Below are 11,987 nucleotides of genomic sequence, written 5' to 3' on the forward strand. Positions count from 1 at the left end.
ATATTTGAATATAGTTTTCATTGATTCATTACGAAACTTGTACGTTAATATAAACCATCATTTTACATTACTATTTATAATGGTCGTGAATAGTGCTGTGTACTGCTGTTTATCATCATTTTCCGAAAGATGAAACAAAATAAGTAAAAAAAAAAACTTATGTCTGAGACTCATTCAGTTATTGTTTTCTTCATTTATTTACTGCAGAGTAATATATGTATGTACGTATAAAAAATACGGATTTATTATATCAATATAATGAGACGCCATGACTTCGCGAATTTTCAATTCGTATAGCTGGTAAATATTGCGCAGGTAGTGAATATATCTAATTATTAACTAAACTTGAACAAGCAATTTCAAATACCTTGGTTACGTTACTTAAAAGTACATGTCCGAAATATAACGTTTTAAGTGCTTTTAATATATTTTTGAAATTAATCTTCAATATTACTCTAGTTAGGGAATTAATGAAAAATATAATAATATATCGATATAGATACCTAATAGACAAGTATAATTATTAGGATACTATTAATATACTCATAGATAATAGATTCGCGTCAGAATTTTCACTATGTTGCCGCTCTAACCACGTAACGTATTAGTGCGAGAAAGTGTGTGTGTTATTGTGACGCTGTGATCTCCTTGCATCGTCATCCCAGCTTTTTATTTCAATTTCTTATTTTATTCTCAAATTCAAATTTTTACATTCAAATTCAAATTCAAATTTACATTCAAATTTTGAATTGTTCCATTCTTTTGCCTCGCATTCTGATTTTGTTTCGTTCCATCGACACTCCCTGCCCGATCGCGGTAGCGAACACATCTCTTCTTATCCTTTTGAACCTTTTACTAGTTATATTTAGACCGTTTACATTTTAAAGAAAAATTACGTATATTATTGTTAAGCCTAAATAAATACCTATAAAACTGGACTTTCAGCTTTTGAACCACTAAACTTACTAAGTAAAATGTATGGAGGCTGCGGAGTGTACTACTACTCTCCAGGCTACATTACTATTATCCCACAGAACGCCACCAGCACCAGCAGCCCTCTTACAAGCTAATCATAAAATTTGTCTCCACCGCCTATGAAAAATTTATAATTAATACTAGTGTCTTTATTTTACTTTTACTATTTGTTGTAATTTGAAATAAGGCGGGAAATGAGGGTTATGTTACGAGGTTCCCATTCATGCCGCCTGAGCCGCCACAGGTGGCGGCGGGGTTTCTAAAAACCCCGGTACTATCGCTTAGACTTAATGGAGTATTGCCTAGCTCTCTCTACACCTACTTATTTTTTTCAACTTTAGAAATCACGTAAACAAAGAAGCAGGGTTTGTAAATCGTAAGAGATGAAAGTGACGTTTTAAAATTTGACTTACACAGCTAAAATAATTCACCAACACAACAAGAATATAAAATAATGCGACGAGTTAAAATATTTACATTTTGTCGATTAATCGATTTTTTAAGCCACGATTAATCGGTACACAGGCCAGCACATCAAGCTACAAATTGACGTATCTTGTTCCGTTGCACTGGAAGCGATTTTCGAACAAAAATGTGTAGTCTGATATACTGTTGTCCGTACAACGATGGTTTTGTCAAAAAAAATCGATGTTTTATTGCTCGATACCCATCCCTACTACATTCCGGTTATAAATGGTGAAGGTGCTAGTGAAATTACAGGCTCAGATCTATGCGACTCAAATCTCTTAAGTGGCACTGTAAATGCTATGGTCAGGCGCGCCGTCTACCACCAGGCGCCCAACTTGTTCGTAACATCACTTGTAGAGCTAGCACGATAGGACGCGACTAGCGCGACAGCGGGGTAAAGTGCGACATCCCTATGTAAGAATAGCAGTATCTCGCACTTTATGACGCTCTCGCGCTAATCACGCCCTATCGTGCTAGCCCTATTGGTATCGTAAACAATGTTTTCTTCTATCATCTTCGAATTTGAAACAGAAAAATTAGTGCGCGACATGTAATCAAAATAATACCAAAAAATTACGTATACTTATTTAATATAAACATTCTTTTACATATAAATATAAAATGGTGTAAAATTACTAAAATTCCACAAATTATATAATTACGCTACAATTTTTACAGATATTATGGACAAAATTATTATTACCTATACGAATCTCCTATGCGTTGTATTTATAGGTATATTTATGAAGCAGTATGGTATAAACTTTGGAGCCCTTTATTTCATTAGGTTTCACCACCTACAACAATTTGAAAAAACTGTAAATATTAATCAAAATGTAATTCGCAAGAAGAAGGATTAGTAATTAGAGAAGTATTTGTTCTTTAACTAACCTAAATATAAAGTTTTTCAAATTGCTACAGGGTTATCTAGTCTGTCTATATAATGTTTTCCTCCTCATATTAACACCATAATAGGTACTGAACCAATCCATGATTAATGGACTATATGTACCAGAAACTAAAAATGCTTGGACACCCCCAGCTAGAATAATTTTTCTTCACAGCACCGTCTAATGGGCAATTACCTAAAAGCACTTTTAGTATACATATATATGTATATATCGTAAATGCTCTCATCGATCGATATATCTATTGGAGGGGCACCTGGAAATGTATACCTCCATAATTATACTACTATATATAATGTGTTCCTGATTTAGTGTAGGCATTATTTGTTAATGGTGACACTAATTAATTAGGAGCGCAGTAGTGTTTACTAAAATCGGAAACTGCATAAGTAAACTGGGGTTAACGGTGTTGGTTACTCATTAAGTCACTATTTGTTATTTATACCTATATACTATTAGTAATGTGTAATTGTTTGTTGGCCCCAATAAATTAAAAAAATATTTATATATTATATATACTGGCTATAATCGTTAAGTGTAACCAGGCGATTACTCCGTTAATATAAGAGATACCAATAACCCTTAAACGACTACTTTAAGAGGTAACAATAAATTTACAGATCACGAAACTGTAATAAATAAATAATAAAACTATATTTCAATTAAATAAAAGCAGTAACGTGTATTATTAAGTCATATCATACGTGTATTATTAAGTATATCAGTTCGGTGGTGACCACCTCGGTGTAATGGTGTGTCCGTGTTCTTGCTGTTAAAAAACCATTCTATCCTGACCTCCCCCTTACGGAAATTTGTAAAGCGCTCGGTGTCTCGCACGACTGGTTTTCGCGTGTTCCTTTCACTTTTGTGCTAACCAATGCTAGTGACCTCTATCATACTTCTGTAGTGACCGCGCTCAGTGTCTACTTAACTGGTTGAATCTTAAGTGTCGGACCCTCCTGCTCGCGCTAATTACGGATGGACATAAGGTGTCTCCCCTCGGGGTTTTTGTGAGTGAGACGGGGCTAGTGCCTGCTGCGTGCTGCCCGCTACTACCTTACGTCACCTAGTAGATCTACGCAGCTTCACGTTAGTACGCCCTTCTTCAACCGCTTCGAGAAACCGACTCATAGTACAACTAAGCCCGCTACGACGACTCGCTCTGCTTTGTCCGTTTTTGCAATATTTCTCACTTATGCTTGAAAGCTGAACTGTATCTCTGATTAAATATAATTATATGTATAACGGAATGAGCAGCATGCCGAAGGTACTACGTTCTCCACCTTCCTCCATGCCATCTACCCCAACTGCATCCCAGGCAAAGTCAGGTTCTGAGCCGGACCTAGCTGGTCCTCAAGACTGCGTAAAGACACCTGAAAAAAATATTACTATGAGAAGAAAACACCAACGCAGGGATAACTCTCCAAACAAAGAAGAATGCTGGCAATATTCAAAGGAGTTAAATAGTTTTAAATCTGAGCTTATGTGGATGCTCTCCTCCTGGAAAGACGAAAATGACCAGAGGTTAACGACCTGGAAAGCCGAACAAGACGCAACTCTTTCTATGCTTGTCAAGGATGTAAATGATCTCAAAGCGCAATGCAACCAGATACAGAAAACAAACACTGACATAGAAGCAAGTATGGAATTTGTGAGTCAAAGCTACGATGAAATGAAATCTAGATTGGCCCAGCTTGAACGAGAAAAGTGTGAAAATACGGAACGCATTGAACTTCTAGAAAAACAAATACAAGATCTTAATCTTAAATCACGCTCAGCCACAGTTGAATTACGTAACATTCCAAATAAGAGGGACGAAAAAATTGAGGACCTAGTTTCGGTGCTCTCGAGGGTGGGTAAGGTCGTCAACAGGACTATTGATAAGGCTGATTTAAGGGATATTTATCGGCTTCCCGGAAAGGAGGACTCCGTGAGGCCACTTGTGGTTGAGTTCATTTCAGTAACCAAGAAAACCGAATTCCTAACAGCCGCACGGTTATACAATAAAAACCTACCAAAAGAAGAAAAACTTAACTCCGTTACATTGGGTCTACCGGGTGATAAGAAGCCCATCTATGTGGATGAGCACCTCACTCCTGCACAGAAAAAACTCTTATATGACACACGCCAGTGGGCCCTGTTACACAGTTATAAAAGTTGGCACTCAAACGGAAAGGTGTTTGTTAAAATGAATCCCGAAGGCAAGCCAATACACATAAAATCCGAAAGATGCCTCGCTTCTTTAGCTAAGAAACAATGACTATACTATAGGAATCCTACAGATCAATTAATTTTGCATGCTATAATGGTAACTCTATTTTTAATTTTATACTGTAACTATAATATCAAACTTGTTATTCCTTGTCCTTCATGTCACGTGATGTACTTGTTTAGATTTCAGTGTCAATTTTATGAACTTATCCTCACTTTGCAATTTTGTGTCTTTGTTATTTTTGGAGACAGCCACGACAAGACCAAGTTCGTTAACTGTCGCGGCTCACACTATTCTCATCTACGAAATAACTGCTGTATTGTTTTTGAATCTTGTATTTGAATTCTTGTATTACTTTAACAAAAATTTATGGATAACATTATTAAGGATTTAGATAATATATATATTGCCAACTCATTCTCTTGTCCTGCTGAGAAGTGTTGCGACTTCATGCCTTTACGAAACGATAGCATTAGGCTAATTCACATCAACATAAGGAGCCTAAAAAGGAACTTTTACGAGTTTATGACAATGCTTACGGTTACTGGAGTTAACTTTGATGTTATTATTTTTACTGAGTGCTGGCTTAGAACGTCTGGACAACCTCCTGTGCTACCGGGTTATCACTCCTTTCATACTACTAATATTTATTCACAAAATGATGGCGTAGTAATTTATGCCAAAGAGTCCTTACAGGTTAGAGTTTTTGAACCTTCTTTTCAGGATGGTAATTGCCTGGTATGCACGACGGATACATTGGCAATAATCGCTGTATATCGCTCCCCGTCGTACAAAGATCTTAATAATTTTTTAAACAACTTAGAGGTACTAACAAACTTGCTGAAATCGTTCCCTAATGTAGCTCTTGTCGGGGATATCAACGTTGATATTAAACATTGCAATATTGATCGCCACTCAGAAGAATATCTGACGGCAATTTCTGCCTTCGGCCTAGTTCCGGCGCATCGACTTCCTACTAGATTGGGAAATTGCCTAGATCACGTACTGTTAAAAACTAAGGCACCCGCGACAGTAATTGTATTAGATACCCACATCACTGACCACTTGCCTGTGTGTCTTTGTTTATTACTCCATAAATCTTATAGGACACTCCCCAATACCACTCAACGTTATAACTACCCGGCAATAACTAATGAGTTGCATTGCACAGATTTTAGCTCAGTTATGGAAGCGACAAATGCAGACCTGGCTGCACGCTTATTTGTCAACATATTACAGCGGGTCCTGGCGAAACACTTAAAAACTGTTTTGGTTCCGAGGAACGTTCGTATTATTAAGCCGTGGATGACTCCAGGACTGGTTCGCTGCATACGCAACCGTGATAAAATGCACAGTAAACTTAATAAAACTCCTAATAACGAGATATTGAAAGTAACTTACAAACGCTATCGTAATTTTTGCAATGTACTTCTTCGAAAACTAAAGAGATCTTATGAGAGAGGCGAATTGGAAAAAGCCAAGAACAATCCGGCAGCCACATGGAAAGTAATTAAAGATATAACCAATTGTGGTCGTGAAAAGCGGTCTCCCAATGAGCTTTTGGGGATATCTGACGATATCCAAACATCCATCAATGCAGTTAACAACTTCTTTGTCAATATTGGCAATAATCTGGCATCAAAAGTGCCTACTCATCCTAGATCTCACACTCAGTACATATTTCAGAGGCAGCCTTGTAACTCCTTCAGCATTCTACCTACTGATGTAGCTGAAATAGAAAATATAATAGTCGGTATGCGTGCTAACTGTGCAACCGGCTGGGACAATATTCCTGCGAAGGTCATCAAACAGGCTAAAAATGCCCTGTCACTTCCAATTACCCATATATGTAATCTTGCAATCAACACTGGTTCCTTCCCTGACGTTTTTAAAAAAGCTGTTGTACATCCCATTTTTAAGGGTGGGGATAGAGCCAGTGTCACAAATTACAGACCAATCTCGATACTCAATTCTTTGTCTAAAATTTTGGAAAAAATCCTAAATAACCGGCTAATATCTTACCTTAACAAAAATAAAATAATTGCACCTAACCAATTCGGCTTCAGAACGGGAATATCTACTGAGGACGCGGTGATTGCTTTCGTAAATACCCTTGTTCATAGATTAGATAACAAAATGAAATGTTACGGTATCTTTTTAGACCTTTCGAAAGCTTTCGACACTGTCTCTATTCCTACCCTGATAACGAAGTTGGAGAGCATCGGAATCCGCGGTCAATCTCTTGATATTTTGAAGGACTACCTATCAAATCGCACCCAATGCGTCAAAATCAACTCTCACTACAGCAGCGATGAGGTTCTTTCCTGCGGGGTCCCACAAGGAAGTATACTTGGCCCCACACTCTTTCTCGTATACATTAACGAGCTGGGTCAAATCTCAATTCCCAACTGTGATATATTCACCTACGCAGATGATACTGCCCTTCTGGTGTATGATACTTCTTGGGAAAAGGCTAAGATAAATGCGGAGTACTCGCTTTTGAAGGTAATGGAATGCCTCTCCATTAACAAACTGACACTGAATATTGAAAAATCCAAGGTCATCCGTTTCTCTTTACCAAATTCTCAAATGCCTTCTATGGAAACTGATACCGTGAGAGCTCATACCTGTTCGACATTTCCCGCCAAATGTTGTTGCACTGCATTGTCCATAGCTCCTAGTATCAGATACCTTGGCGTTATCGTGGATCAGAAGCTTGACTGGAGCTCCCATATTGAGGCACTTTGCACGCGTCTCCGTAGGTTAATTCACATCTTTAAAGAACTCAGACACTCTGCTCCACCTGAAACGCTGACTCTAGTCTATCAAAGCCTGTGTCAGTCGGTTATTACGTATTGCATCCCTGTATGGGGGGGGGACCCACAAAACTTCCCTAATATGTGCGGAACGTGCCCAGCGAGCAATCCTGAAGGTAATGCTCTTTAAAAGAAGGGATCATCCAACTATCGAACTGTACTCTGATTTGGGGCTGCTAACGGTTAGACAATTATATATCCTTCGCACAATATTGCGCCAACACTCTTCTTTGCCACTGGATCACTCTCTTGTACAGAAACGTCAGGGCCACCCAGTCAGTAGGATAGTTTCTTGCCGCACTTCGTTTGCCCATCGACAGGCTGCTGCACAGGGATCGCGCCTTTACAATAATGTAAACAAATTAGTCTCCATTTACACCCTTACAAAATATAATGTCAAAATTAAGGTACAAAATTGGTTGCAAAATCTTACGTATGACTATACGGAAAATCTCCTCTCAACCCTTTTTTGACTGTTAAAAACAGTGCAAAGTTTCCAGTTCTAACTTTTAACTTTTAACCTTTAGTTCTTTTAAGTAATTTTACAGACGCATCACGTAATATGTGTTATAAAGTCATTTTAGTTACATACTACATCACATTATTCTTTAAATTTTAAATTAGTTATATTATATATCTTTTTCTTTTTACAACGTTTTTATTTTTGCTTAAAATATGTATAACGAGTCTGATTATTGTTTTTTCTTTTCATTCTCATTTTTATTTAAGACGGAACTGTTACTCTGTCCGAACCTCACTGTATTGACTTTTGAGCCGAACTCAAACCCCTGAGACACAGGTAACTACCTAGTTCAGGGGTGGGAAATATCGACCTATTTAGACTTATATGTACAAACTTGTCTTAATTTTAATTATAACACATGTAACACGTTCTTTTTATGTACAAATAAATTATTATTATTATTATTATTATTATTATTATTATTATTAAGTAAGTACAAAATTATGTATTCAAAGCAATTGTTAAAAACTGAACCTTTCTTCTGACATTTTTTATGTATAGGAGCTTTTTGTGGATATTTTTAGTTTTATTTTAAAAAAGTTATAGTTGTCGTTTTAGGCACTAGGTATTTCGATATCAGTTTAAAAGTTTTTGATACATTTTTTATTAACGGAATAAACGCCTGGGCACACTTAACGACTACGCCCTGATATACATACTTATATTTGTTGTATTCATTGGGAATGTCCATGACTTTTTAACATTAAGTATGTTTCTTTACTGTTAAAGTAACCTAAATTTAACGAATTCTACTAACAATTCACGTCAATATGCATAGCATTGCAAACCTGATTACAGCCATATTACCGGCTCACCTTAGGACCTGGCAGAATCATCATTGTCGTAGTTGATGCTGAGTTAGGCCTTTATGCTGATACAGTACACTCAACTCTCCACCCCATATAACACTCCAGACTATACCCACAAACCTTCTTCTTTTATCACTCAAAGTGCTGTGATTCAGCAAATAACGAGTTTTCTGTCTATCTAACTTATAGTATTGTAATTGTATAATTACTATTAACGATTGCACAATTTATGATAGTTCTACAATAGTCAACTTAATAGTATCTCTTTTTACTTAGTTTTGTAATGGGCTTTGTCTTAATTAGCTTCCCTTTTTATATAAAAGCATTATTCATTATCCTATTTAAGCGTCATGCTATTGTCGGTGTAGCCCACTCTATTTCTCACAGCCACCTCTTTGACCTTTTCGTAGCTGCTAACTTAAAACCATCATTATTTATTTATCGACTATCCATTATTATAATTGTTGTAAAAAATATCTATTCTCCCATTCAAATCATTCAAAATCCTAAGAAAATAATTATATTAAAATTATTTGCTGCTGCAAAGTTACCAATACTTTTTAACGTGAGCTTTGACAGCTGTATTACCATTTTTATTGCCCATAAATCTAATTTCATCAAAATCTTGTAGGATATACAACTTTCTCTGGTCATCATCGTTTCTTCGGAATCTGTGATGGGTGCTTAGAGTATCCCTTCTAAAAGATTGTAACTTTTGAAAGGGCATTGGGTACCTTGCTATCTTTCCCTTCCATTTTTTCGCCTTTTTCTTAGGTACGGCTTGTGTAGTTTGGACTTCATCTAGTTGTTGCTGTTCTTGTTTATCTTCATAAGGAATTTCAGTAGTTGGTACACTCGTCAGTTGATTTAAAGCTTTTTTTGCCTTTCTTACCTTTTTAATAATTTTTTGCACCGTTCGTCTTGGAGATTTCTTGTATTTGCGTTTCGTTGCCAGTTTTGACTGCACCATTTGGTTGTCAACGTCTGGAATTCGAACGACATTGTCTGGTTTGTCAATAAAGGTGTAAGAGCTGTTGACCTGTAACATAAAGTTCTAACATATGAATCTTTTTAATTGACTGTTATATATTTATTTTCTTTTAAAGAGAAATAGTATGCTCTAAAGATATGCTATTGGAAAAATGGACAAAACGCTATATAAATCTGGGCGCTCTGTAGCATCTCTACAAATACTCGCTTAATTAAAATAACCCATCTCACCGATTTAGACAAGTGCAAACTGTGCAACACCTTATGTGCCTCATTTTTGGCGTGTTCTGGCAATATTCCCTGAAAAAAATTTATTGAAAATTGTTTTATAACACAAAACCGGCAAAGAAAATAGTCATTTATTAACATTTAGCATAACAAGATCACTAATAAGATTAGTGCGAGTATAAGATTTTGTTTAGCATGGTTAAGTGGAGAAATTTATTATTAATGTAAATATCTTATCTTCGTAGAATTTCTTTAAAAAATCTTCGTATGATGGATAAAAGCGTTTTCTAGTTATTTTTAATGTTTATCATTCAAAACCAATATTACCTTTCAACTAAAATAGTAACTTTGTATCAATTATATGAATTATGAAAATGCGTCATTTAACTATTGGAATAATCTGATTGAGATTTTTAATTTTTAACTGACTTAAGAAAAGGAGGAGGTTTTCAATTCAACTATATTATATTTTGTATGCATGTTACGCCGATTATTCTGCCATTTGTGAGCCGATTTCGAGGATCCTTTTTTATTAGAAAGGGAGTACCTTATTAAAGGTCTGATTCAAATTTGAAGAAAATATTCCATCTAGAAGGATGGCAAATTAGAGGACGAATCCAGTTTATTAGATTTCACCCACTTTCCGATAACCGATTTCAATAAAACGTGGCAAATACACTCATCAAAAGTGTTAAGGGATCAAGCACGTTTTTGCTAATTTCTGAAAATCTGATTTTTTGAATGATTTTTTTTTAACACAACGTCTTTTTTTTTGTCAATTTCATTTTCAAATTCAAATTATAAAATTATACAAAAATAGAAATATTGTATTTTGTAGTAGATTTATGTAGTAATAAAGCTCACCTGAGCAGTGACGCTGGCGCCTATGGTGGAAGTTATTTTTAATACTATACTAACAAATAACAATAGGAACATTATTACTTACTAATACATTTGGTCGGGGGAAACACTAATGGAACCATAATTTGTAAGATTTAACTTTTATGAACTATGCGAACATTTTATCGCTATTGCATTTCAAAACACTATTGTTCGTAGAAAATAGAGATGGGAAATAACGAATAGAATGTCTTGCCCACGGAAGAAAAAATACCGTTGTCACCAAAACTCGCACATTTACATATATGAACTCTTTATAATGATTGATCTTAGTTTCAAATTTAAAAAGAAATAACAAATTCTGGACTGTCAATATAATTTAAACTTTACCCAATTAGCATAATATACCATTGAAAGTTCTATACTTATTATTGCAAGTCTCGACGTTTTGATTTGCTGCCATCTAGCGGTCAATAGCCGACCGACGACAAAATTGAGATGTTAACTTTAATTATATATTTTTTCATTTCTTGTAACAAGTTATTACGATAAACAGAAAATTGAGAATTTTTTAAATTAAACAGAATAAGACTTAACGATGATATGAAACACCACTATAAATAATATCACAAGTGCGATTATTATTTTTGCACTCCGAAGTTGCAAAATAAGGCATTTTTTACGGTTTTCCAGGTTTTGCTAATATTTCCTTCAAATTGGTACTTTGAAGGAATTATTGCGCAAAACCAAATGGGAATTGAAATTTCCAACAAAAAGAATCATCAAAATCGGTTCACAAATGCGAAGTTATCACGTAACATACATATAAAAAAAATACAGCCGAATTGAGAAACTCCTTCTTTTTTAAGCCGGTTAAAAAAATAAAATACTTACAAATGTGGACTTATTATTGATCCTGGGGATTGTAGGATTAATTTCACTACAAACATCATCATAAGCACTATAAATATCAGAATTTCAATTTTTTCTTTAATTTCCCATCCCTATTGCCAAAACGTCTTAATTCAGTGTTTCAAAAAAGTTTACCGTCGACGGAGGTCTCATAGTCACACTTTTATTTGTGCATAGTAGACAGTTTGTAAACATTTCAGTGTACGAAGGTAGTGTTTTGTCTATACAATTAGTTCGTGTAAACTTTGAATTGCAGTGTCTGCTGTTTACTTACTTTATAGGATAAATTTTCGGTATAAAAAAGTG

General features: G+C 35.4%; 1 protein-coding gene across 2 annotated transcripts; it reads right to left on the reverse strand.

The window, feature by feature from the left end:
- Positions 1–2,047: 2,047 nt before the first annotated feature.
- LOC113232373 lies at positions 2,048–10,910 on the reverse strand. Of its 2 annotated transcripts, XM_026467064.1 has the most exons (4): positions 10,794–10,910; positions 9,933–10,001; positions 9,604–9,750; positions 2,048–2,240 (listed from the first exon to the last, which is right to left on the reverse strand). In XM_026467064.1, the coding sequence occupies exons 1-4, from the start codon at positions 10,863–10,865 to the stop codon at positions 2,160–2,162; spliced, it is 369 nt and encodes a 122-aa protein (XP_026322849.1). In that variant the 5' UTR covers positions 10,866–10,910; the 3' UTR covers positions 2,048–2,159. The 2 variants fall into 2 exon arrangements, with proteins under 2 accessions (XP_026322849.1, XP_026322848.1); XM_026467063.1 differs by lacking the exon at positions 2,048–2,240 and having other exon boundaries at positions 8,336–9,750.
- Positions 10,911–11,987: the final 1,077 nt, after the last annotated feature.

The sequence above is a fragment of the Hyposmocoma kahamanoa genome, unplaced genomic scaffold (assembly GCF_003589595.1).
Source record: "Hyposmocoma kahamanoa isolate Upper Pololo Valley unplaced genomic scaffold, ASM358959v1 76, whole genome shotgun sequence".
NCBI lineage: Eukaryota > Metazoa > Arthropoda > Insecta > Lepidoptera > Cosmopterigidae > Hyposmocoma > Hyposmocoma kahamanoa.